Source organism: Tachypleus tridentatus, chromosome 7, assembly GCF_004210375.1.
Source record: "Tachypleus tridentatus isolate NWPU-2018 chromosome 7, ASM421037v1, whole genome shotgun sequence".
NCBI lineage: Eukaryota > Metazoa > Arthropoda > Merostomata > Xiphosura > Limulidae > Tachypleus > Tachypleus tridentatus.
The window spans coordinates 179,696,973-179,724,122 of record NC_134831.1 but is presented as its reverse complement, the minus strand read 5'-3'; the positions used below and the strand labels follow the sequence as shown (position 1 = coordinate 179,724,122).

Here is a 27,150-nt window from a genome sequence, read left to right as displayed (position 1 = left end):
GTACTATTGTAACCAGAACAATACAAGACTGAGATAATTAAATAAGTAACTCATGCAATCAAAGTCATGAGTTTCCTTTCGCATCATGTCGCAGCTTCATTGCATGTTTGTTTTTAAGCGCATAGCTACACATACAACAGGCTTCGTTTAACACGGGTTTCGAAAAACCTATTTTTCGCTTGTAAGCCCTCAGACTTACCGATAATCCACTGAGAGGAGTTCGATCGTCCTTAAAGCCCCAATTTTACCATTATCACAGCTAATCATAACTACGCTAGCTCGATCAGCAACAATGCTATTTTCTTGAATGACCACACAGCAACAATGCTATTTTCTCACATGAATGTCTAACAACCAACCTCATAAACTCAGTTCGATATGGACCGCATATTAGCTGTTTACCTGTATAAAGCTACAAAATGGGCTCCTCATGCTCTGCCCACACAGGTATCGAAACCTGGGTATAAGCGTTATAAGTCCACAGACTCCCTACTGAACCAATAAAGGACCAATCGATCAGACCAGCAAGAAAATATAAGCAGCTTAAACTGTCAATAACTATAAAAATGACATATCTTATGCATACTTGTTCTTACAGTAACTATATTATAATTATGGTACAAGAAATTCAATGGTTCATACAGTAAGTAACTATGTTGTAATTATGGTACAGGTAATTCAATGGTTCATACAGTAACTATGTTGTAATTATGGTACAGGTAATTCAATGGTTCATACAGTAACTATGTTGTAATTATGGTACAGGTAATTCAATGGTTCATACAGTAACTATCTTGTAATTATGGTACAGGTAATTCAATGGTTCATACAGTAACTATGTTGTAATTATGGTACAGGTAATTCAATGGTTCATACAGTAACTATCTTGTAATTATGGTACAGGTAATTCAATTGTTCATACAGTAACTATGTTGTAATTATGGTACAAGTAATTCAATGGTTCATACAGTAACTATGTTGTAATTATGGTACAGGTAATTCAATGGTTCATACAGTAACTATGTTGTAATTATGGTACAGGTAATTCAATGGTTCATACAGTAACAATGTTGTAATTATGGTACAAGTAATTCAATGGTTCATACAGTAACTATGTTGTAATTATGGTACAGGTAATTCAATGGTTCATACAGTAACTATGTTGTAATTATGGTACAGGTAATTCAATGGTTCATACAGTAACAATGTTGTAATTATGGTACAGGTAATTCAATGGTTCATACAGTAACTATGTTGTAATTATGGTACAGGTAATTCAATGGTTCATACAGTAACTATGTTGTAATTATGGTACAGGTAATTCAATGGTTCATACAGTAACTATCTTGTAATTATGGTACAGGTAATTCAATTGTTCATACAGTAACTATCTTGTAATTATGGTACAGGTAATTCAATTGTTCATACAGTAACTATGTTGTAATTATGGTACAAGTAATTCAATGGTTCATAAAGTAACTATATTGTAATTATGGATGTAACTTTGTTTAACCTTTGTACACATTCCCTCGGTATTTTAAAAAACTTGAAATGCTGTAATACAAAACCTTACACAGAAAGAGAGAATATAAACTCACAAAAGATTTATGAGGGGTGCTCCAAAATTGGAAGTTCGAGGGTTTGGAAATCTCTGAAGTTTGACTCAAAAATTGGTACTATCTTGAAACGATTGTTTGGAATTAAGCACAAAAGTACACAATAGGGTATCTCTCCTCTGTCCACCACGGGTATCGAAACCCGGTTTCTAGTAAGACATATCGTTGTGCCAATGGGAGGGGGACATTAGATTTTCGAAAATTGCAAATTCGAGCTTCCAACTGGGTTTCATGGAAACTTTAAGACCCTCATAAGCAGCTCCAAGGATGGACATGGACAAGTAACGTCTCGTTCAAATTCAGTACCTTCTTTTGGATTTTCGAAAATTTCGCGGCAGTACATCCAAATTGGGATCTTTCCAGAACTGGATGTAAACATTTTTGTCCCTCGTAAATTTGAAACGATTAATTTAGAAGTACACGTGTACATCACTAACTACACACAAAACTGTGAAAAAATTCAAGTCTGGGTCTACACTTACGCTTATCACACATCAATACTATACGTTGTATACATAGTTTTTTCTTCTTAATAAAACGTCCATATTTCACTTCCAGTTTAGTCTGACATGCCTACGTGATTAAAACGGTCATGCTTTTTGCATGTTAAACTCAAGGGTCTGTCGTGATAGCTAAGAACAGACAGAACTACAAACACCCAGTCTGACAGACATGGGACCAAGTGAGATACGGATAAGGAAGGTATAAAAAAAATTCCAAGTCTAAGTAGCTTCGCGATATTGCAGTATTAACAATGACTTTCCACGCTGATGTTTCTATACTCATTTTGTTACTCAATATGCATCACGTGGAGGTATGTTTCCACAGTACAAGTTTATCTTCTCCAAGTTCATTTCCTACGGCATCTCCACACATGTATATTAATATCCTAGCCAAGATGCAACTATATACAAATCACTTTTCTTAGGAAATTACTAAACACTAACCACCGGAGAAAAAATATTTGTAGTGTTATTTTGTGTTTGTTTTGAATTTCGCGCAAAGCTACACGGGGGCTATCTGCGCTAGCCGTCTCTAATTTAGCGATGTAAGACTAAAGGGAAGGCAGCTAGTCATCACCCACCGCCAACTGTTAGGCTACTCTTTTACCAACGAATAGTGGGGTTGACCTTTACATTATAATGCCCCCACGGCTAAAAGATACGAGTAAGTTTGGTATGATGGGGATTCGAAACCGCGATCCTAGGATTACGAATCGGGTGCCTTAACCACATGGCCATGGCGATCCCATTTGTTTTGGAATAAGTCCATATGGAACTATCTTCTATAGCACTACGAGAAGTCGAACCGTGAATATAAGTACTGTCCTACCAAGGAATGAAATTTAAAAAAAAACAAATCACCTTTCATCTTGTGGTAAACTCAGAACGTGTGCACCAAACAAGTTCAAACAGAAATTTCGATTTTAACAAAATCCTAATACACACACACACACACACACACACACAAAGGCTTTTGAAAAAACAAACAAACTTCTTAAAATTGTAAACCATTCGAAAGATGTATATAAATATGAAGAGATACCTTCAACACGTTCTCACGCGCACCTGCAATACTGTATGGTTACAATAACAGATGGTATTGTTCCCATGTCACCTCCGCTAGTTTATTGAAACACATCAGACACGAGAAGTAAAAGATTTTCACGTGTGGTCAAGTCGAGTTTGGCTAACAAAGACGGTTTGTTTTTTTCGTAATTATTACTGGAATTTAGTTTTAAAAACTTATTGAGAGTGAAAGTTATAAAAGTGACTAGAAATATTACAACACATCCTTGATTTTAAAAATGTAGGTCTTCTTTTGTATTATTTTCGAGAAATAATTTATATTAATAATTCGAAGATACAAATTTTACATATGAAAAAAGGAGGTGGTTAATCGATTAGGATCGCTAGGGCGACTCGGAATCTATTCATACGCCCTCTGTATTTTCACTAAAAATATTCCATTAAATTGAACTTAATTAAAATACGCCAAAGTTGAAGACTATACAAACCATAGTTTGTTTCAAACTTCAAACAGCAACAATAAAAAAGACTTGGGTAACAAATGTTAAAGAGTTTACTAGTGACCTCAGAACCACCAATAACAATAATCGATGTAACAGCTTCACGCGTGCGGAGTTCCACCCCCCAGAACAACAACCCCCTCTCTATTCTTCTAATTCTTATTAGGAAGTGAGCACAAAGAATGACCACCAAAAAACTGACCATCAATTATCGATTACTTTAGTAATCTCGTCTAAACCGCATCGCGAGCGCTCCTGTATTCTGCTACAAGTAATCGAAAAACTGCGCTTTATTCAAAATAATGCCAAAAGAACAAACACGCCTGTTTTATGGATTTGTGACGATTTTGTTTTTATATATATACATATATATTTTTTATCAATAGCCGAGTTTCTCCAAACATGATTTTTCCATTACACATTAGATGGCTGTTTTTCAACATCGAATCTCCAACCTTGTTAAGGTCACGAACGTTCTTTATGAACTAATATTACCCACCCATCCAGTTTGGGAATAATTTCTAACTCAAAGGAAAAGAAATTGAGTAATACATCATATCTGGCTTCTAATGGAAAACTTTCCGTGTTAAAAATGTATTAAATTAAGCATTAACTCTTGGTTAATATTTTAATAAATTTCTCCCCACCCCTCTCTTTATGCGTGTATATATACATATACAGACAGACAAAGATGTCTTACACTTACTTTGAACTGATGAATAATGAGTGGCACTCAAAAATTTGTACAGTTTCCAACAAAACACAAAACCTCTCACAAAGTTCTTTTAGAACTCAAACCAAAGTTAAAATTCAAAAAGAAAAAAAAAAAAAGTTTAGTAAACCGTGATTTGAAAATGTGTTACAGGTGTTAATTTTCACACGTATTCAACTAACAGGAAACAAAAATTCCCAATAAGTCTATCGATTCCCGAACCTACCTTTTAACCCTTACACTTCTGTTGTCTCTGTGTTTGTTTGTTTGTTTGTTTTTTTGGAATTTCGCACAAAGCTACTCGAGGGCTATCTGTGCTAGCCGTCCCTAATTTAGTAGTGTAAGACTAGAGGGAAGGCAGCTAGTCATCACCACCCACCGCCAACTCTTGGGCTACTCTTTTACCAACGAATAGTGGGATTGACCGTAACATTATAACGCCCCCACGGCTGGGAGGGCGAGCATGTTTGTCGCGACTCGGGCGCGAACTCGCGACCCTCAGATTACGAAGCGCACGCCTTACGCGCTAGGCCATGCCCGGCCATTGTCTCTGTGAAAATATACACAGACGCACGCGCATACAACATGTACGCACCCTCGAAAAAAAAACGAAGAAAGATTCGAGTTTGTATGCTTGTTTTTCCATTTTTCTTAAATTAGCGTAATGTTAAGCGAGTTACACACAACAACCATTACGCCAAAAGCAAACCATTACAATATGCTTTAGGTGTACCACATACTAAGAACTTGTTATATTGTCAATTAAACAATTGAAAGTTATAAAATTTAAACTGGGTATTGTTTCCAGTGGAACAACTGGGAACTGAAGAGTTCCACATCTTCAACAAAGGCTTACAATTACACAGTATTGACTCGTCTAATCGGATTTCTCATGGTTGTCTCAATCTCTGCGTCTTTTTTTTTTAACATTCATCAACTTTAAAGCTGGGCAACCAATTACCGTCAATTTCTTATTGTATTATACTTAATTCACCAAGTGGAATCTCTCTCTCACTACTTTATTTGTTTCTTCTTTACATTACGGTTGGGCTGTTCTAATCCTTACAGTACACTGTTCGCATACAAGAAAAAAAAATGAAATACTTCCGTCTTAATGAAACTTAATGTGGCGTTCAAATCAATGAACTGAGTCGATAGTCATTTAAGAGACAGATTTATCATGGATCTTGCAAAGATACACATGGCTAAAAAGAGAAATAATTTAATGCGTGCGAATGCGAAGATACCTTAGAGAAAACGTATTAGTTTTGAATCTTTAGTAAAAACAAACAAACAAACAAATAACACTTTAGTTTTGACTAAAAAATATATTGACGTTTGTATGTATAAACTGCTTTACTCAGCAGGGGAAATTAGAATTGCGGCCGAAAGCATCGATAAAAAGTGGAAGTGCCTAATGTATTCCAATTCTTCAAACTTCATTTAGAACGGTGTATTAAATTAAAAACATATATCAGCATAAGTTATTGTTGCTGCTGCGGTTGTTGTTTAAGGCAGGAAGGACAGACGGGGGAGGGACGGTAACATAGAAAAATCGACAACAGAGGAAGTACACACCAAATCAGTGCAAGTTTCGAATACTCTTAATGATCTATACTGTAAGTTGAATATTACCTTCTACTCTAACACTGAGTCTTCAAAACTAGTTAGTATCTCAATATGGCTGGTATGGGTAATAAAACATTTATTAAAATAAAATAAAGAACAACGTTTCGACCTTCTAAGGTCATCTTCAGGTTAACAAAGTATGCAATTCACCGTTGCCGGGCGCGTTTCTCAGTGTCGGGAATTTAAAAAACAACACGAGATTATAGGGGGCGTTGCAGTGTATGTTAGGTTATTGATTTATATAGATAAAGGTGTTTCTTCAAACTGGTTAACGTTGTTGTATAAGTAGGGCTTCTTTGATTAAAACTATGCTCATCCGATAAAATTAACGATGAAACCAACAAAATAAAACAATACTTCATCAACATACAAATTTCCTCCAAAATCCGTTGAAAAAATTATAGACATACACCTAGACCAACAACAAACAAAAAATAAATCCCAAGATACAACAAACAACAAAACCTAACACTGCTACAACATACCATATGTTCTAAACATCAGTAAAAATATAACAAATATTGGGAAAAACTTGTAACAAACCACAATATTCCAGTAAACACCAAATTGGTTCAAAAACCAGTGATAAATCCAAAGTCCATACATGTATATACAGACTTGATAGCTATTCAAGGTTGACGTGTATATTTATATATAATAAACATTTATACACACCCTTGATGGTCATTCAAAATTCTGTATTTTTATATACAAGAAACAGGTATACAAAGACATGATGGTTAATCCCTGTTGACGTGTATATTTATATAGAAGAAACGTATATACAGACTTGATGATTATTCAATGTTGACGTGTATATTTATACAGAAGAAACATGTATATATAGACTTGATGATTACTCAATGTTGACGTGTATATTTATACAGAAAAAATGTATATACAGACTTGGTGATCATTCAATGTTGACGTGTATATTTATACAGAAAAAATTTATATACAGACTTGGTGATTATTCAATGTTGACGTGTATATTTATACAGAAGAAACATGTATATACAGACTTGGTGATTATTCAATGTTGACGTGTATATTTATACAGAAGAAACATGTATATACAGACTTGGTGATTATTCAATGTTGACGTGTATATTTATACAGAAGAAACATGTATATACAGACTTGGTGATTATTCAATGTTGACGTGTATATTTATACAGAAGAAACATGTATATACAGACTTGGTGATTATTCAATGTTGACGTGTATATTTATACAGAAGAAACATGTATATACAGACTTGATGATTACTCAATGTAGACGTGTATATATATATATACAGAAGAAACATGTATATACAGACTTGATGATTATTCAATGTTGACGTGTATATTTATACACAAGAAACATGTATATACAGACTTGATGATTACTCAATGTTGACGTGTATATTTATACACAAGAAACATGTATATACAGACTTGGTGATTATTCAGTGTTGACGTGTATATTTATACACAAGAAACATGTATATACAGACTTGGTGATTATTCAGTGTTGACGTGTATATTTAGACAGAAGAAACATGTATATACAGACTTGATGATTACTCAATGTTGACGTGTATATTTATATAAAGAAACCGTACATACAAGACTAATGAAAATTCTACACACACACACACACACACACACACACACACATACATACATGTATGTATATACATGTCAAAGTATTCAATATTGACAGAATACTTGTATGAGCAAAAACAAACCGTCACATGTGCAATTGATAGTGTTCATTAACGAAACGTTACGCTTTAGGCCTGTATACAGACGGTAAAGTACGTTATTTCAAAACGATTTTCAATATGAAAATCAGAAAGTGAGGTAATAGCCAAAGACGATATAAAGCTACGTTAAAATTATTTTTGTTGTTAAACATAAAACAACACAATAGATTAAATGTATTCTGCTAAACACGGGTATCGAAACCTGAATTTCAGTGTTGTAAGCAATGAGGGGGTGTTGGGTTTGTTGTTGGAATGGCGTGTATCAGAATAATGTGTATGTGGGGAGTATGACGTAACTGACAATTATTCACTTTTCGGAAAGGTATGTAACAGCCACCCCACTTGAAAACTACTCTCAGACTTCTACCATAACTATCTATCGGGGATTTAAATTGGTTTGGTTTGGTTTGTTTTGAATTTCGCGCAAAGCTACAAGAGGGCTATCTGCGCTAGCCTTCCCTAATTTAGCAGTGTAAGAATAGAGGGAAGGCAGCTAGTCATCACCACCCACCGCCAAATCGTGGGCTACTCTTTCACCAACGAATAGTGGGAGTGACCGTGACATTATAACGCCCCCACGGCTGAAAGAGCAAGTATGTTTGGTGTAACGGGGATTCGAACTTGCGACCCTCAGATTACGAGTTGAGTGTCTTAACCCACCTGGCCATGACGGGCATCGGGGATTTAGAATTTACACGAATGGATATCCTGCGTAATTAATGGTATTGGAAAATAAGATGTGTATAAACTTGGTTCATTATGGCCATTCAAAAACAGACCTGCATCAAGTCGTATCCCAGCCTTAGTAAGCAAAGTATAGAGTCTGATAACAAGTGAGAATCGACAAACACAGATCAGTGGCAAATTCCGTTCACATGCTCTAACTAAACAATGTAACCAAGAAGAATCTCCGCCTAGAAAAGCGACATCAGTCATCTGTGTACAAGTTGCTTCCACGACACGTGTTAACTTTGTATTCCCAAAGCTTCTGGAAAATTAATCAACTCGTTCTATTCCATACGAAAACATACCAGTTACACCTAGGAACACGTGCTCATAGATTTCTATGAGGCTATTGAAAACGTGTAAGGAAAGGTGGTATGTTTAGAAAATGAAAGCCTTATCACGAAGTATTTTCCAATGCAAACTACTCATACAATGTGGGACTCCTCTCAAGATTCGCGATCGTCAGACAGAACGTGACTGGACGCGGTATTATGGACAATAACAATGTGGTTCGAAATCGTATTAATATAACGTACTAATCTTGTATAACCGACGACGGTCATTACTTAAACGCTGTGATTACAACCAAAAACCATTGCGGAAAACTACTTGAAGACTATGCGGGTTAGAGGGAAGTGAACTGGATACTCAAAACTACCCAGCGCTAAATCTTGGTCTACTCTTCACTAATAAATAGTTTAACTGACCGAAACTTTATAAAGCCCTTACAACTGAATCAGCGAGCACATTCAACGACGGGATTCGAACTCGCAACATGCAGATTGCGAGTTGAGTGTCTGACCATCAGGCCCTGATGGTTCACGAATGAAACGATGTGTTAATTCGCACGAGAAACTTCTACAGGCCTACAAAAAACTAATGGATATTCACTAGTGAAACTATATGTTTAAAAACATGAAAACTTCAAACACGCCTAGGAATTACTGACAGATATTCACAACCGATGTGTGTGTATAACAATATATGTAAATATAGGAAACTTACAATAAATGTCTGTGCTCCAAAATCCAGAGTTTTTTAACGTTCAATTTTATTTATTTTTTTAGGGCAAACCCACATTGGGCTATCTGCTGTACCCACCGCGAGGGATCGAACATCATATTTTAGAGATATAAATGCGTAAAACTAACACTGTCCCATCGAGAATTGGAAGACCGTTCAGTGTCCTTCATATAAATATTTCCTGAACACTGCAAGGAAAAATGGATTATACATTATTCTTATTTATTACGTTATTTACAATATACATAAAACAAAATAAGGGTTAAATCTTAGATAACGCGTTGAAATATCACATTTCAATAGGTGGCGTCTTTCTCATTTGACACAAATTTTGAGAAGGTACAAAATAACTAAAGAAAGTAATAAATCGTTTCAAATATTCTACTACAAATTGTAGATCACCGGTAATGTTAGATAACAATAGAATTTAGAAACAATTATCCATTTTTATTGAATAATTTACTTTATTAAAAGTTAATACCTCATTTAATTATTCGGATGTTGAAAGCGTTGCCTATCGAAATGTAAATTTAATCTTCAACTCGTGCCTCTTTCTCTTTATATCACTCGATCTATTGAGTCTTAAAACGGATTTGAAACAAATACATAAACATAATGACTTAGAACAATATAATAGCTGCTATCATTCGTCAGGTTTTCACATTATACCATCAAACTACTCCAAAGCACAATATAAATTCGTTTCGATTCCCTGTGGGTATAACAAAATGCAGATAGTCCATTGGTCCTGAGGAAACAACAAAACTGCTTCCCTCCTATGGCTTAGAGATGTTAAATTATAAAGCTTATAACACGAACAATTTGTTTTTCTCATGTGCTGTGAGCAGGACAAGGTTGTTTTGAAGCAAGCACAAAGCTACACAATGGGCTATCTGTGCTCTGCCCACAACAGGTATCGAAACCCGGTTTTTAGCGTTGTAAGTCCGCAGACATGCCGCTGAGCCACTGGGGGTTAAGGCAGTCGGACTGTGTAACTGTTTCCTAACAACAAAAATACGGTCTCTCGATGTCGAAGTTTAAGTACAATAATAACAGAGAGTAAATGAGTCCGTTTCTTTAATTGAAATCTGAAACCTATTGATAAAAACACACAAATATCAAAAGATAATGAAAATAAAAGATATCAAACATACTAAAACCATAGCCATGTTCTACGTCAAGGTTAGGTCTTCTTTTCCCGCAGGTAAGCAAGAGCATATTGGTGTTAAAATTTGTGGAATGAAAACAATCACTAAATTATATTTGATAAAAAGAAATCTAAAAAACATCACACAATATTTATAAACATAAGTCCTAAAACCATCTTACCCACATTTACAATCGTTCAGTTCGTTTCGAGTCCAACATACAGTAAAACACGTAGAGATGATGCAAAAGAGCTGCTTTCTCCACCTCATCTCTACAATGCACCGCCCTGAACAACATACGAGTGTTTTAAACTGGTGATGTAATATAATTTCGCGGGGGGGACTGCTGCCCTACCGTTGATCTTACGGCCCCTGCAGACGTAAAATCATTTATATCAATTACTTGCATCAAAAAATGGGGGTGGAAATATTCTTATTTTAAAATTTAAAAGTTTACTTTTACATTACTTCGGGGGGGGGGAGCTTTCGTTTTTGCGATTTTTTTTTTTTTCATTTATTCAGATCTCTACTGAAACAGCTGTAACTGATGGCCAGACCAAACCATCAGACCGTAACTCAACTTGCGTTCGAAATTTAATAAAAGTTTATAGAAGCTTTGCTGTTACGATACCAAACGTATTTGGAAAGTATATTGGAAACGCTACTAATCTTTTAAGGTCTTATACATCTTACAGAAACAAGAAGAACAGTCAAATGAAGGTGGATACGATTTGTTTTGGACGAACAAAAAATCGTTTGTTTCAGAACTTCTGCTCGAAGCCACACAAATGGCTACCTGCACATAACCTTTACTAGTTTTGAACCCACACACTAGAACAGGTTTCGACAAATCCCTGGCGTAAGGTCGCCATGACGACAAAAAATTTCATCATGGCAACTAGTATTTTATTCGTGCGTAGAGCTGTGCTAAATGTAACTATTCTAGAACATCTATGGACTCCTGAGAGTTCAGAATTATTGTCGCGTTCTTTGTGTTCCAAATCAAACTTTTTTCTAGGATTGTAATGATGGATTCAGCGTTTCTTCAGGATTTTTTATTTTTTGGAATGAAGCACTACAGTTGCCCAACACGTTACTAATTTCGCGCCATTTTGATTGTCTTCTTTCTCTAAGTTCAACCAATCAGTTCGTGTGTTTACACTCATACGGGACCAAAGGCAGTTAGGCAAAGCGATACTATCAAGTGGTTCTTGTTATCATGTGATCGTTAGCACGCACTCGTTGCTGTCCAAATAAATAAATATAGCCTCTGTTTCCCGGCAACAAACAGTAATGAAGTTAGGTTAGGCACACCTACCTGGCTTCTGAATATTTGGTTTGGTTCCTATTACTCGAACCTTGGACTAGAATAGAAGGAAGGTAGTTAAGACAACAGCACTAATTACCAACACCTAGAGTTTTGGGATACACTCTAAGATGTACTCACAGCCTTCAGAAGTCCATTCCTGTGGCAATGGACTGCAAAACATAAACCCTCACAGATTCACAGTCCGGAAATGCAATCTACAGGCCACACCTGTAGATAGCAGTGTAAGACTAGAGGGAAGGCAGCTAGTCATCACCATCCACCACCAACTCTTGGACTACTCTTTTACCAAGGAATGGTGAGAGCGATCATTATAACACCCAGCGACTGAAAGGGTGAACATGCTAGGTATGATCGGGATTCAAACCCGCGACCCTCATATTACGAGTCAAGCGCCCTAACCACCTGACCATGCTGGGCCACGTGGGAAGAAAGTAAACTTTTTACACGTAAAATACAGAGGGTTCGCAGTTTGTTACACACGTAACATGCATTTGAAGAAAATTAATATTTGAGATCAAAACGAACCAGTTTATAACACCATCCTGACTGAGCTCTGAACACCCTCTACTCGAAATAAGCATGTTTTATAAGATTATATTAAGATTTTTTCGCCGCGGCATAACGGCTGATAGAACGTTTCTGAGGTTTTCCGAGCACAAACTTTTTAGCTCATGGCTCCGTCATCTTTGTTTAAAATTATTTCAGTTTGGGGGTAGGCTGGTAGAGATCCTGATGAGAAAGAAAATCGTAGCGGGTATACGCGCGCCCCACGCTTGATATTGCTGGCGCACAAAAATACAACTAATGAGAGAGGGTATCACGTGTACTCTAATCCTGTCTGAAAGAAGTGCCACGTATATTGAGGATCTCTCTTGTTTTTTAGTTATCAAATTTTTTTCTACAGTAAGAATAATGCAGAAGGTCCGACAAATTAATGTTCTGATATGCAAACCAAAAAAACACGCGTATCTTGCACTTTAGCCTACGAAAAAAACAAACAGCAACAAATAAAAATGGTAATAGAAGCACGTGAGCGTCCACTTAATCGATTTACCTTGATGCACGCTCTACACATGCTCACATTCAAACAGACAGACACGTACACATACAAAATATGTACTACGTTTACAATTCGTGAACACGTAGTGAAATATGTGAAGACGGAAAATAGAAAGTACTGTAGTAATCTCCGAAACATCATCCAATACTCTCGTTCGAAATTAGTTTTCGTTTGTGAGAACGCTGGATGTAATACATATATGCGTATAAGGTAGGAATGTATTCAAAAATATATAAAAACCGATACTTCTGGTACAGAAATGTAAAAAGAAGGAAGCACTGACTTTTCTTATTATTAATAAATGTATTATTGATACAATATGTGTATATATGAATATATATATTATTGATACAAGTTTGTTTGTTTTTTCGTCCCCAAAATTGTATTACAACTCTGTATGCTTCGCCTGACCTGTGGTAAAATAAGTAACTGAATAATAGAACTTCTCTTCCATTACAAGAACTGCTATGTACTTTCACTGCCTGAAGCCGGTATTAACACTCAGTATCAACAGCGCATGCGTCACGATAAAGCTGTACTTCTACACATAAACATTGAGTTAAAAGAGGTCATATTTTTACCGAATTCTTTTCGCATAACAGGTGGTTTTATGAAAACGATGCTTACAAGAGATAATGGATATATTTATACATGAACATAGTATATATATATATACACACGTGTGTATCTGCGTAGCCTGGATAAATATACGTTCACGAAATCTCCTTTGAACGAATGGTTCAGATTTCAAAAAACTCGTGTCTTTACTGAAGGTGACGTGCACTAAGTCGTTTTGCAATTTGACTTTTCAGATAATAAGAGAACCTGAATAATGGTTCTAATAATCATGTATTTTTATTTAAAAAGTTCAAAACATAGCATATGAAAAATTACACTAAATTTATTTTTGTAAAAAAAAAAAAAAGTCGGTCAATAACGATTATTAAGTGTCTACATACCCTATACAGGAAATCTGTGTCCGTTGTTAAACGCAGATACACAATGGGCTATCTTTCCTATGCCTACTCAAGGTATCGTATCCTGAATATTCGTGTTATAAGCCTTCACGCTTACCAATGAGCCACCGGAAGTGCCTATATAATAGAAGTACTGAAAGAAATTTAGTCATTTTTCTTTGTTGTTCAGCACGAAATGCAAGCGGGCATCAAACTCTGACATATAGCGTTACAAGCCGTCAGACTTACCGTTGAGCCACTTTGGGTTCTCTCCATATGATACATGTCGTTCTGTTTTGTTGTTAAACATAAAACTACACAATGAGCTATATGTGCTCTGCCTAGCGTAGGGATAAAACCGTGATTTTTAGCGTTATAAGTTCTAAGACATGGCGCTCAGCAACTGAAAGGGTGTTGATAATAAAACAATAAAACTATATATAAAATACACAGGTGCAGGATATGTGTCGTGGTGACTTGTAGGGTAGTCTTGCGTAGTTGTTATACCTGGATCCATCCGTGGAATCAGCTCCAAGAAACTATATTCATATCCATTCATAGGGAAAGGTCTTCCTGTCAATTATAGGTATTTAAAACCGTAAAAAGACGAGCGTTCTGTCGAGTTAAGCAGAGTTGACGAAAATAGATTATCAGGTGATGTTTTTGACAAGAAAATCCATCTGCCCGAAGTAAAATAAGCTTAGCATTTCACTTCGAAAATTGCATATTTCATTTCTATTAGGCCCTCACAGTAGAAAAATAAGATGCAAAAACACGAGTTTTCTCTCTATTAACGCGTTTACGCGAGGACAGGACTAGCTCGAGGTTGCAAGTATCTAAAAGGGATTTTCTTACATCGCGTAATACCCAGGTGGTTAAGGCTATCAACTCGTAATCTGAGGGTCGCGAGTTCGAATCCCCGTCACACCAAATATGCTCGCCCTTTCAGCCATGGGGGCGTTATAATGTGGCCGTCAATCCCACTATTCGTTGGTAAAAGAGTAGCCCAAGAATTAGCAGTGGGTGGTGATGACTAGCTGCTTTCCCTCTAATCTTACACTGCTAAATTAGGGACGGCTAGCTCAGATAACCTTCGTATAGCTACGCGCGAAATTCAAAACAAACCAAACCAAACATCGCGTAATATTACCTTAAAAAAAAAAAAAAGTTAATGCATCGTCGTAGTACCTCTGAAACAGTCTTCGTTTCCATTACGATTACTGCTTACACGAGATGTTAAATTGAGAGGCAAAAGCTGAGATTTACCGCGAAAGAACACGTTCAATTTAAAATGCTGTTAAAGAGAGCCTTCGCTGCCACTTTTAATGGTGAACGAAACTCTCTAATCTGTACCAGCAGGGCATAAACTAGATGGAATAATACAGGGCTGGGCTTCATTAGCAAGAATGTAACATCTCAGACAGCAGATGTAATCCTATCATTTAGAACCTTCGTCTGGATTTCCATCCAATGGCCAGTTTTAGAGATAGTGATCTGAAATTATCTTTCCCCCTCCTTACCTTTACATCAAGTGAAAGACGGAGAAATAAACAGTTTCATCTTTGTTGATAAAAGCTACTTTCATAGATAATACAATGAAGAATGGCAGTTAAAAAAATGTGATTATAAATACTATGAAAACAACATCGTTGTATCAACTGCTTGTTTTCACAGCATAACATTTAATGGGAAAAAGTACTTGTATCTCCATGCGCATCCTTAATAAATAAAACACGTGGTAAGCACGTTTATACAAAACAAGTGCACTACAGTCAAGATCACTCCATACGGAGTTGTACCTACATAAGCTTAGAAAGATTCTGAAAATTAACGTGAGATGTCTTAGTTCTTTTTTCTGATTAGCTCAGATGTTCTGCTTCTACCTCCTAAAAGAGAACTGAACGAACTCTTATATCGACCCCACCCGATAAAATAGAAATTTTCTACCCACGGACGCTGTACCACAACTCTTTTCATCCCGCGACAGTAGCTGTAATTGATTAAGATGTATCATACGAAAAAAGAGGGCGCTGCAATGTCAACTTGTCCTTGTAAAAAAAACACAAAAAACCCGTTGATTGTATTCCAAGCTTATAAGACATTACTAATCACCTCACTCTGATGTAGTGATTCCTACCAAGTAAAAAGTACATCCAACTTGACGTACAGAAGAAGGCTTAACGGTGAAGCCTTACATCCACTTTTCCAACAAAGAACTCGAAGTACTTTTACAGACATCCACTTCGTAGCTTGTAGCACCAAGTCACAAAAAAATGTTCGATTATTAAAACTGTCTAATTAATAAACACATCGCTTCATTTCCTTATAAGCAAGATACGTGTATAAAGATTCCTACACCTTGAACACGCACGTTTCAAACTTCTTGGATGAAAAAACCACCATTTGATATTTTTGCCTTTATTATTCATGTAATTTTGCCTAAACACGAAATCGACTAAAAAACTACAAACTGAAGAGTCAGAAACGAAATTAACCTTTGAAAATAGAATTTTTAATTTCGTGCAAGACGTACTAAACAGTCTGATCAGAAATTTCCGAAAGTTCGTGTTCTGAAATCTCTCATTTTAAATTACTGACCACAGAAAATCCAATCAGCCAGTACCAACAACCGTCACAGGGGCTTTGATCAACTCTTTGAAGCGAATAATGAAACTGACTATTACTTTTATTACACGCTCACAGCCACAAACACAAAAAAGCTATCTGCATCAGTCATCCCTAATTTTAACAGCCACTCAGCACCGACAACCGCCATCTCTTGGGCTTTCTCTTTTACCAAAGAATAGTGGGATTGATCACCACTTCATATCGCCCCTAAAGGTAACGCCATCCATTACGATATTCTAGAATCACGTTTGTACACAAATATTCTGGTTTGTCGAGTACAAGTGCAAGATAACACTGCAGTAACCGGTGATAAAAGTGACCTTTTTAAGAGAAGACAGTACATGCAACAATGACATTTCACTGCAAAACTCACGTTCAAATCAGTTAGTTTCGGCAACTCGGAATATGATGCATTGCACATTAAAAGCAACGGGCGATATAAAAAAAATTCATATGTAAAAAATACAAATAATATTTTGTTCTTTAATTTCTTACGTCGGTAATCAATGACTATCTGATCTCGTCGTCCCTAATTTTGAATTTAAGGAAAGCAGCTAGTCGATATCAATCGCCACCTATTCGTTCGATACACTAATTAAATAGTTGAATTTGACACACTTTCTTATAACGCACTCGTGGCACCAAAATAAGGCGTGTGCTTTTTTTTTTTCGGTAACGTGGCGCGAAGCTTGAATCTGCAGTCGGTTGTTTCGTCTATATTTCATAAGCTTAAAAAGGACTTGTAATAAAGTTCTACTGGAGCACATTGAGCATAAAACACGAGAAAAGTTTGGAACAGATGCAAAGTGTTTGAGGTCCATATTTATTGTGGTCACGGCAAAGCTGTTAAACCAAAGTTATCTGTCCCCGTCTCTAAATTTTACTATTGACAAGAATCAAATAGCTGGTCAGCAGCTCCCAACCGCTCACCCTAAGAGACTGACTGTTACTCTTATAAAGAACCTACGGATTAAAATGAGGAATATATTTTGCAATATGGCATGGATTCGAACCTGGTTAGACGGCTCTGAAATCCATAATTCTACCACAAGTCCAACCAGCTCCCCTCCCACCGTCCTTCAACAGCATCATTAGTCAAAGAATATTCTTGATGACGAGAAACCTACTTGAAATAAAAATGTATCTCAGAACGGCTGGTATGGGTATTAACACTTTTATTGATATGGAGAGAACAACGTTTCGACCTTCTTAGTTCATTTCCAGCTTTAGAAAGAGTGTTTGAAGGTGGCCGTTGACGGACACGTCATAGGGACGAGAATATAAACAGGCACCAGATTGTAGGGGGCGTTGCAAGTGAATGTTGTTATTAATTAGTAGGGGTATAAAGGTGTTCCTTTGTATTGGTTTTTGTTGTTGTTGTATAAGTAGGGCTTCTTTAATTTTGCGTTTGTTTATATTTGCTTCCCTACTTAATATCTGGGTATTTTCTATGATTATGTCGTGTTTATTTGATTTGCAGTGTTTAAAAAAGTGTGAAGGTGTTCTTTTTTTTGTGTTACTTGAATCTAGTTTCCATTTTCTGCTTATTTCTCCAATATGGAAGTGGCAGTTGTTACATTGTATTTTATAAATTATGTTGGTGTTGTGTTTGTCAGTGTAGTTTTTATATAGCCTAAATTACACAGCAATTAAATCCAAAATTAAATCAATATAAAGAAACACTTGTACCTATACTAATTAATAACCTAACATCTACCTGCAACGCCCCCTACAATCCGATACCCAATTATACTCTCGTCCCTAAGACGTGTCCGTCCACGTTCACATTCGAACTCTCTCTTTTTCAACCTGTGTTAATTAATACCCATATCCGCCGTTCTGAGACACATAATCCACATTCTTCTTTCTGTCCGCGAGTGGTTTAGAGAGCGTTGATACTCAAGTGCATCGCATGTCAGTATCGTGTAACTGACCGTTATAATGTCAGTATATCGACGTGATGAGATTTCTTTGCACGTGATTAAAACTGATACTTCTACTTAATAAGATCGTTTCATTCTCATTTGCTGAAAATCTAATTTAATCTAAAAACCTAATTTTCCATGGCATAAATTAACAACATTTAACTGGGGTCTACTAACAGATTCATGTCCAGCTTATTTTTGGAAGGCCTGGCGAAAATCGAAAATACAGGTCTCTCTTAGTAGCTGCCTGACTAAGGAAATGCTCGCACGTATATGTTACATACTGAACTAGAAATCGCCGTAGATAAAGTAAAAATAAAATAAAAATAGAAATATTGGTACGTTAACCTGTTTGGAGGTCCCTAGTATAGGGCAGTGGTGAGTTTGCGGATTTACAACGTTAAAATCCAGGATTCGATTCTTAGACAGTCTAATGCGGTTTGGTTTGTTTTGAATTTCGCGCAAAGCTACACCAGGGCTATCTGCGTTAGTCGTCCCTAATTTAACAGTGTAAGACTAGACGGAAAGCAGTTAGTCATCATCACCCACCGTCAACTCTTGGGCTACTTTTTTACCAATTAATAGTAGGATTGACCATCACATTATAACGCCCCCACGACTAAAAGGGCGAGCATGTTTGGTATGACGGGGATTAAAACCCGCGACCCTCACATTACGATTCGAGTGCCTTAATCACCTAACAATGCCAGGCTTTCAGTCCAATGTGAATTTGTTTTGGAATAACCAAAACAAACAAGTGTATTTAAAGTCGTTACTTAAAACCTGAGTTACACACTTTCGATATCACTGTTTACTGCGCAAGTTACGCTCGCGAATTATTTGTATCCTCAACGTTAGCCATAAAGATTAATGTGTGTGCGTTTTGTATATTTTTAATCTCGTGAACAGATGGGGTGAATTCAGATGGATTTCAGTTTTCGTTGCATAACTTCGTTATCATTCCCTGTAAATCGATTACTGTGATGTATAAAACTTGTTTCATTCAAATGTGATACTTCTGAAAATAATTGATTACTTGTAAAATGGTTCAATAAATACCAGAATATCGGGAGTTACCGATACTCTAAATCGAGAAAAGCAAAAATTAAAACCACCTCGGTCCGTGTAGATAAACCATTTTTATCTAGGGGGGTTTCTAACCTTAAATTCTTTGTAATAAATGAAGCAGATTAGCATTAGTGTTGAACACAAATGTTTTCGCCCGACATGGCCACGTGATTAGGGCGCTCGACTCGTAATATGACCGTCGCAGGCTCGAGTTCACGTCACACCAAACATGCTCGCCTTTTCAGCCGTGGGGGCGTTATAATGTGATGGTCAATCTCACTAGACGTAAGGCACCTAGTCATCACCTCCCACCGCCAACTGTTGGGCTACTCTTTTAACAATGAATAGTGGGACTGACCGTCACATTATAATGCCCCCATGGCTGAAAGGGCGAGCATGTTTGGTGCGACAGGGATTCGAACCCACGACCCTCAGATTGCAAGTCGATCGCCTCAACCACCTGGCCATACTGGGCCCAAACATCACTTATTAACCATCCAACTAATTGTTAAAAATGTGCAGCTACTTTCAGTCATTTGTTAAACATTAAATATTATTAGTGAAACATGCATTTATTCTGTGACGTCTTTATCAAGTTCATGCCGTAAATGAATCAGAATTCATACTTTTTGAAATGGTCTTCAACATTTCATGATTTTGACTGTGAGAGATATCACAAACAGACTTAGCACAGTATAATCAAATAAACATGGTGGGGTGGGGGGTGGATAATAAAGAATAGATGCACATTAATACAGTGGCTTCACAAAAATACTCCAGTTTGCCCCTGAAAAAAAAAAAAAAGGTTCACCTTCTGAAATTGCTCAGATTATAGGGTTTTTATTTCATGCCAGTAAGAGATATACATTAATACAATGGTTTCACCATTGTTCTCCTGGCATCTTTAGGTAATGTACATAACAATATTTTAAAGAAGTTCACATTTTCTCATTAGAAGCTGTTTTTGTTCTGATATATTCACCTTCATTACTATTTATTTAAAACACAAAAGGAACCATAAAATCTTGTATGAAACACCTAAATTTAAAATTGATAATCCAGGTAAGTCGTATTAAAGTTGATAAGTTGATCCTACATTTATTCTCCAGTTAATCACAACATTCCAGATGTGTCGGTTCCTAAATACGCAAGTTTAGAATGTGTGTCAAGTTTTTCACAAAATAAATTATGAATATTTCATCAAACAGTTCTTAACACATTTGCAACCACACTAAAATAATTCTTTTGTTTCAGACCTGCAAAGATCTGTATGATTAAAGTATCACAATGATGCAGTTTTCTATTGGAAAAATGGACAACGTGAGTGCAAAACTCCTTTCTAAGTTTCCAAGTGGACATTAAAACAAGGACAACAAAAGATCTAGTCCATCCACTCAGTCAATCGCTGAATTAAATTTGAAAGAATTAAAATCCATAATTTACTTATTTGTCATGATGTTACTTATATTTACTGCATCCACCAAACCTGAAGACAGCCCATTGCAAATGCCAACCACCCCTTAGAAAAATAAAACTGTCTTTACTGAAGGCCTGCTAAAAATTATAGTAGTGTCTCCTAGTCCTACAATTCTCATCATAAATATGAAAAAGATGATACTCTGACACTATCAATCTAAATTGTAAGACATGTATTACCTAGCATTTATAATAAAAACCATCTTAACATTTATTTGTCAAACTCACCAAATAATTCAAAGCAGTTCCATCATTTACACAGCCAGCCAAATTTGAGCTATAATATCATCAGCAAATTAAACAGCACAGGTCCAAACCCTAAATCCCCAAGATGATCCAGTTTTTGACAACAATCCAGTTTGGCTGAACTCAGCTTATATCAACTCTACTGTTTTACATCCAACCATTGTTTTTATCCAACCTATACAACCTCTTCAAAAAGCCTGTCATTTGACACTTCATTAAATGCTTTTCAATAAGACAGATGGACTGCCACAGTTTGATATGTGGTTGGTCATTTGTTCAATATGCTACTTTCATTTGGTAAATATGAGTACAGAAGAAAACAATGTTTCACACTGCATTCAGAATAATACTAGTACTCTATATGTCAGCAAATTTGATAATAATATTTCAGTTTTAACTCTTCTATCACAATTTCATAATCTTCAATGAAAACCAAAGACATTAAAATTACTTTTATTGAAAAGTCTCACATTTTTAAACACACGAACAACAGTGACATTAATATAAATACAGTACTTTATTAATTTTTCAAATTTCCATCATTATACTTAAAATAACTGATACTTTCAAACTTTTTATGTAACAAGCATTAAAATTAATCTTTCCACTACTAGTCGTCGTTGTCAACATCAAAACTATTAACAGATAAAGTCTGTCATCACAGCACCCAAAAGCATCAGGGATATCCCATCTATCAGATAAGATCCAGGTATTGTTCCCAAACTATTCAGCAACTAAGGAAACTGTTAAGGGTTAGAAGCTAAGTTTTTGAGCCCACACCTCAGCTCCTACAGCCCATTGTGGGAAGTCTTAATACTTGGGTACAACCTTAATGTAGAAATAAACCACCCTAAGTTTCTACAACATAAAACTCCCAACCTCTACATTTTATTTTAACAAGTAAAACTAATGTTAAACAGAACTAAGATTCTTAATAATTCTTAATTATCCATCCATACCACCTTTCTTTTGAAAAATTCTCTCAAAAGGCTTTTTACCTATTTGTAACAATAGTAATTCTTTTATGGACAAAATTCAATTTTACACAAAATAACTTGAAAAATAAAGTTTATAAATACTAGTACATAAAGAACTGTTTCTTTTACAATAAATTACATTAAAAACTAAACTCTTCATCACAGAAAATATCTTGGGAAGAACATGGAGATTGTTAAGTTCTATAAGGCTGTCTTTGGCTTATAAGTAATTTAATTTAAAGCACTTAGATACAGTGTGTATTTTGTTCAGTAAATCCTGGGCAGAAAGGCCAGTTTCAGATAGCTGGGTTTGGCTCAACCAGTTTATGCTTGAGCAAATTTTCAAGATGGGGAAGAAAATGGAGGCTTAAAAACTATTAAGGTTTTTATATCTGTTTATCATCATTTTATAATTATTAATTAAAAGGGTGGAGGTTGGACATGATGCACTGTAGAAAGTTAGGGTGGTTTATTTCTACTTTAAGATTATATCTGAATATTTAGGGTAACTAGCTTCCAACAACAGACTGAAGATAGGAAAAGACAGCAGGTTTTAAGAGTATTGTAGGCTCAAACACTAACTGATTCTTTTAAATTGCTGGTTTGTCTGAAAGATAGAATATCCCAGATGCAAAAGGATGTTATCCATTAAAGTTTTAATGATTACAACAATGACTGGTAATAGAAATATACTGATTTTTGAGCCACTTTCTAGTGTTTTGGATTTATATTCATTTTATCTTTATTTTCCTCACAGTGCTGTTAAAAAATATTTTATTTACAATTAATGCATCTGATAGCTTTAAAACTATTTACACATAAACATATGTCTGTTCCCTTTTTTCTTTTTAAATAGGGTAACCTCAAATAACCTTACGTTTCTTCATTGTTATATAAATCAATGTATTGATATTTTTTCTCCCTAATCCATCTAAAACAATCATGGCTGAGATAAATTTTTAAGTCTCTTATTAGCAACAAGTTAAAAGCATCATTTAATTTTACTAACAATTTATTTTAAAACTTTTGTTCAATAATTATAATCAATAAACATCAGCTATTCATGCAAGAATGCTTTGTTGGCAAAGTATGTTATAAAAATCACACTGTACCTGTAACTTTCTGACCAAAGTAGTTATTTTAGTGTGAAGGAATATACAAAATACTTATGCCTCTTTCTGCCTTTTACCACATTCCACTTTCTTAAAGGGAATGACTCAGGTTTATAAGTATAAAAGCAAATTTTCTTTGTTATTATTAATACCTCTGAACAACTTACTAAATTAAGTATTAGATATGTAGTTTTGCATACATAATTTAGGGATAACTAAAACATTAGGGAATAGGGGTAGTAAGCATTTCTCTTCCAACAAGTAAGCAATAACTACAAATAATTAAATACGTGTAGCTTTTCTCTCATGTTTTACAAAATAAGTCAATGCTTTTTTTTTTTATAATGCATTGTGAATCCAAAACCACTAATCAGTGATAAAACAACTACAAGGCCAAAACTCTTAATAAAACAGCTAATAAGCTACTCAAACCTAATTAGCAATTTAAGAAATAGAAAGCACCCTAGGCAGACATGAAAAATACATATTAATTAAGTTTTAATTGGTTGTGTTTATTAATGTCTTGTTAAGTTTAACAAAAGTACTGGTGAAACATAATATGGATTACACAACAAGTTTGTTTTTTCCCGTAATATATATCAAGAGAAAGCAGTACATATCAAATTAATATGGGTAATTATACCCACAAAAATGAATCAATTTATTACAAATAGCAAATAAAGCTTAGGCTAAATATAAAACTGAACCAAGCTTGCACAAGACAGTGAGATGATCACTTCCATAAATTTATACAATACATTTAAGATAAATCAATAATCATAGTCTGGTATATTCCTTCTTAACTTTGGGATAAAACTACATAAAACAGAACCTTTATAAGTATTAAATATATATATAATTTTAATTTCCACATTACATGAACACCATACATTTTGAATTTTTAACATATAAGATTAGCACTGAACAAAGTTTCTGGTCCTAATTTATTAGACTTCAAGAATCTTTGAAATATTTAAGCTAGAAAACAGGAAGCTTTTAACACAGTACCTCCTTAGTAAACAACAACATAACACTCTTAAACGCTTTAATAATTTGAAGGTAATATTATAACAAACTTTTACAGAGAAATAGAAAAGATTTTGTTACATAACATTTAAATTTAGAATTTATACATAAAAGTTCTAAATATTTAGCACTGATACCATTTTAGGTGAAATATAAACTCCCATATGTTTATAAAGGCCAAATCATGAAACGTTGACATGAACATAATCACTGCCCACGAGTTTCAACTGCTTTTTTATTTTAAATATTTAAAAAAAAATCTAATTAATGTATATTTTTGTTAATGCTTGAAAAACAGAATGCGTCTCGTTTACATCTATACTTATAGGTCCTAAATCAAAGGAAAGAAAAAAGGTGTAATTGCTATCACGGTATTGTATGTTACATATCCAACTTCATATTATTTTCTGAACAAGATAAACTTCCATTACATCCATGTACGAATTCTTACCTCTTTAATAATCTTGCAACCTAAAACTGGTCCAATCTGTCCGAATAAAGCCATAATTAATTCTTCTGTCACAGCCGGGTTAAGATTCCCCACATACCTATGTTTTGAAAATAAATCGACACGTTGAACGTCACATGTACGACAGGATATATTTAAGCATGGGCTGACTTAACACAAACCGGCAAATCACTGATAACGAGAATAAACAAAGTAGATTAATATAAAAAAAATATAGAATAATTTAACATACTTACAAGGTACGTGGCTGACTTTCGTAAACCTGTTCCTGAAAGGCAGAAAACATTTTCAAAACTATATTTTAAAATATTTAATTTTTTTTTAATATCTACTGATCATACACACCTCGCACGACATTATGGCGTCTGTACACACAAGCCACGCTAGTACGCAGACGCAAAGAAGAGACCTCTTTCGGAAACTTCTCCCGCCAAAATTCGATATTTTCAACTGAATTATCGGTAGGATCTGTGTGTAACAAGAAAAATCTACGATATCTGAGGTTGTTTAGTCTTTCACATATGCTTTAAATTTCGTTTACGTCTTTTGTGCATATAATATCACTAAATATATCAAATAAAACAAGTTTTTTATAATATATTTAATAAATCTTATTCCAAAAATTGTTAAATAAACATGATTCTTATTTTAAAAAATTCCTACTTTTCTCAAAGTTTATTCTTTGATTTTTGTAAAACAGAATAATTATATTAAAAAATAATCCTTGGAGTGCCTAAAATGTAAAATGCTTAGCAACTGGCTCAGTAAGAAATCATTTTAGTCTAGTCAAAATGTGTGACAGATAACTTATTTTCTTAATATATTTAAAATGAAAACTGTTTCGAACACAATGTTTTCGTTGTTGTTTCTAGCATTTGTTACAGTGAACTGTGTCGGCTCTAACGAGCACAAAAGACGAACTTACCATGATTTTAGTGTATTTTCAAACATTCATATATTTTCTCAAAATCAAGTCTGAGATAACATTTTGAATTTGGTTTATCAGAAACATTTAATTATATCAACCCCAAACGCGTTACAAACCCGTCCATTCAGAAAGTTGTAGTACTAAAATTGCATATTTTATACTGAATATATTTACTGAATATATTTATACACACCTAGTTAACAAACTCTTATCTTTTGTCTCACAGTAGAACATTATTTAACTTGTATTTATAGTTAATTAAATAAAAGTCATTTTGAACTATGTAGGAGGTTTAACAATTCTTGTCTGTTTATTTCTTTTGAATTTCGCACAAAGCTACACGAGGGCTATCTGAGCTAGAGGTCCATAATTTAGCAGTGTAAGATTAAATGTAAGGCAGCTAGTCATCACCACACACCATCAACGCTTGAGCTACTCTTTTACCAACGAATACTGGGATTGACAGTAACTTTATAAAGCCCCCACGAATGAAATGGCGAGCATGTCTGGTGTGACATGAATTCAAACAAGCGATTCTCAGATTAGGAGTCGAGCGCCCTAACGATTCTCAATCATCTTTTTAAGCGATCTCAATCAGACGATCTCATGTGAAACATTTGACAAACTAAATCACTGATGTTCACTTTTAACGATGTGTCGTTGTTTCTGAAATTAAACTGTCAATATTATTATAAGTATCATAAATGACGTCACGTGTATAACTTACGGTTTCTTCATACTTAAAAATATAAAATACAAATAGTTGTGAAATCTTTTCAAATATCAATTATTTCATTAAATGTTTGATAAAAGTGTTCTATAAAACTCCACAATGAAATTCGGATAACTTGGCTTTAACTTCTTTACTTACAGTGTTTTCTTTTTACATTTAATAATTCTTTTTAGTACACGTGAAATCTTATATTCTTCAAATATTGTGATTATGATCAATTAATGTTGACAGATGAATAGTTCTAGGTTTAACAAATATTTCAACAGTAGAAGAAACTTTCGAGCGAACTGTTGTAATCAAACAGGTTACACTGACTGTTAAAGTTTTTATTTACTTATTAAAGCCACAGCTATAGGTTTTAGAACATAAAGTAGCAGAGACAATATACGAATTTTAGTTGTCATCAGCAACTGATTTACATTTTGAGAATCAACTACTATTGTAAAGAGAAGAGTAACAGTATTGTGTGTCAATAATGTAAAGTGTGAATTCAACATGGTACTCAGTAAAAATAAACTATTGCGTATAAACATGTAAAGTGTAGATTCAACATGGTACTCAGTAAAAATAAACTATTGTGTAT

At 34.9% G+C, this 27,150-nt stretch overlaps 1 protein-coding gene across 5 annotated transcripts in view; it reads right to left on the bottom strand.

Annotated features, from left to right (window-relative positions):
- Positions 1-25,368, bottom strand: part of LOC143257380 (cytotoxic granule associated RNA binding protein TIA1-like) — a 248,021-nt gene extending 222,653 nt beyond the window's left edge. For 2 of the 5 annotated variants that reach the window (XM_076515959.1, XM_076515963.1), the window contains exons 1-2: positions 25,143-25,331; positions 24,889-24,985 (exon numbers count right to left, since the gene is read on the bottom strand). In XM_076515959.1, the coding sequence (XP_076372074.1) occupies positions 24,889-24,985; positions 25,143-25,192 (147 nt within the window). In that variant the 5' untranslated portion in view covers positions 25,193-25,331. Of the gene's footprint in view, positions 1-10,814; positions 10,836-24,888; positions 24,986-25,142 lie in introns of those variants that run through there. The other 3 variants (XM_076515960.1, XM_076515962.1, XM_076515965.1) reach the window with 3 other exon arrangements.
- Between the last annotated feature and the right edge of the window lie 1,782 nt (positions 25,369-27,150).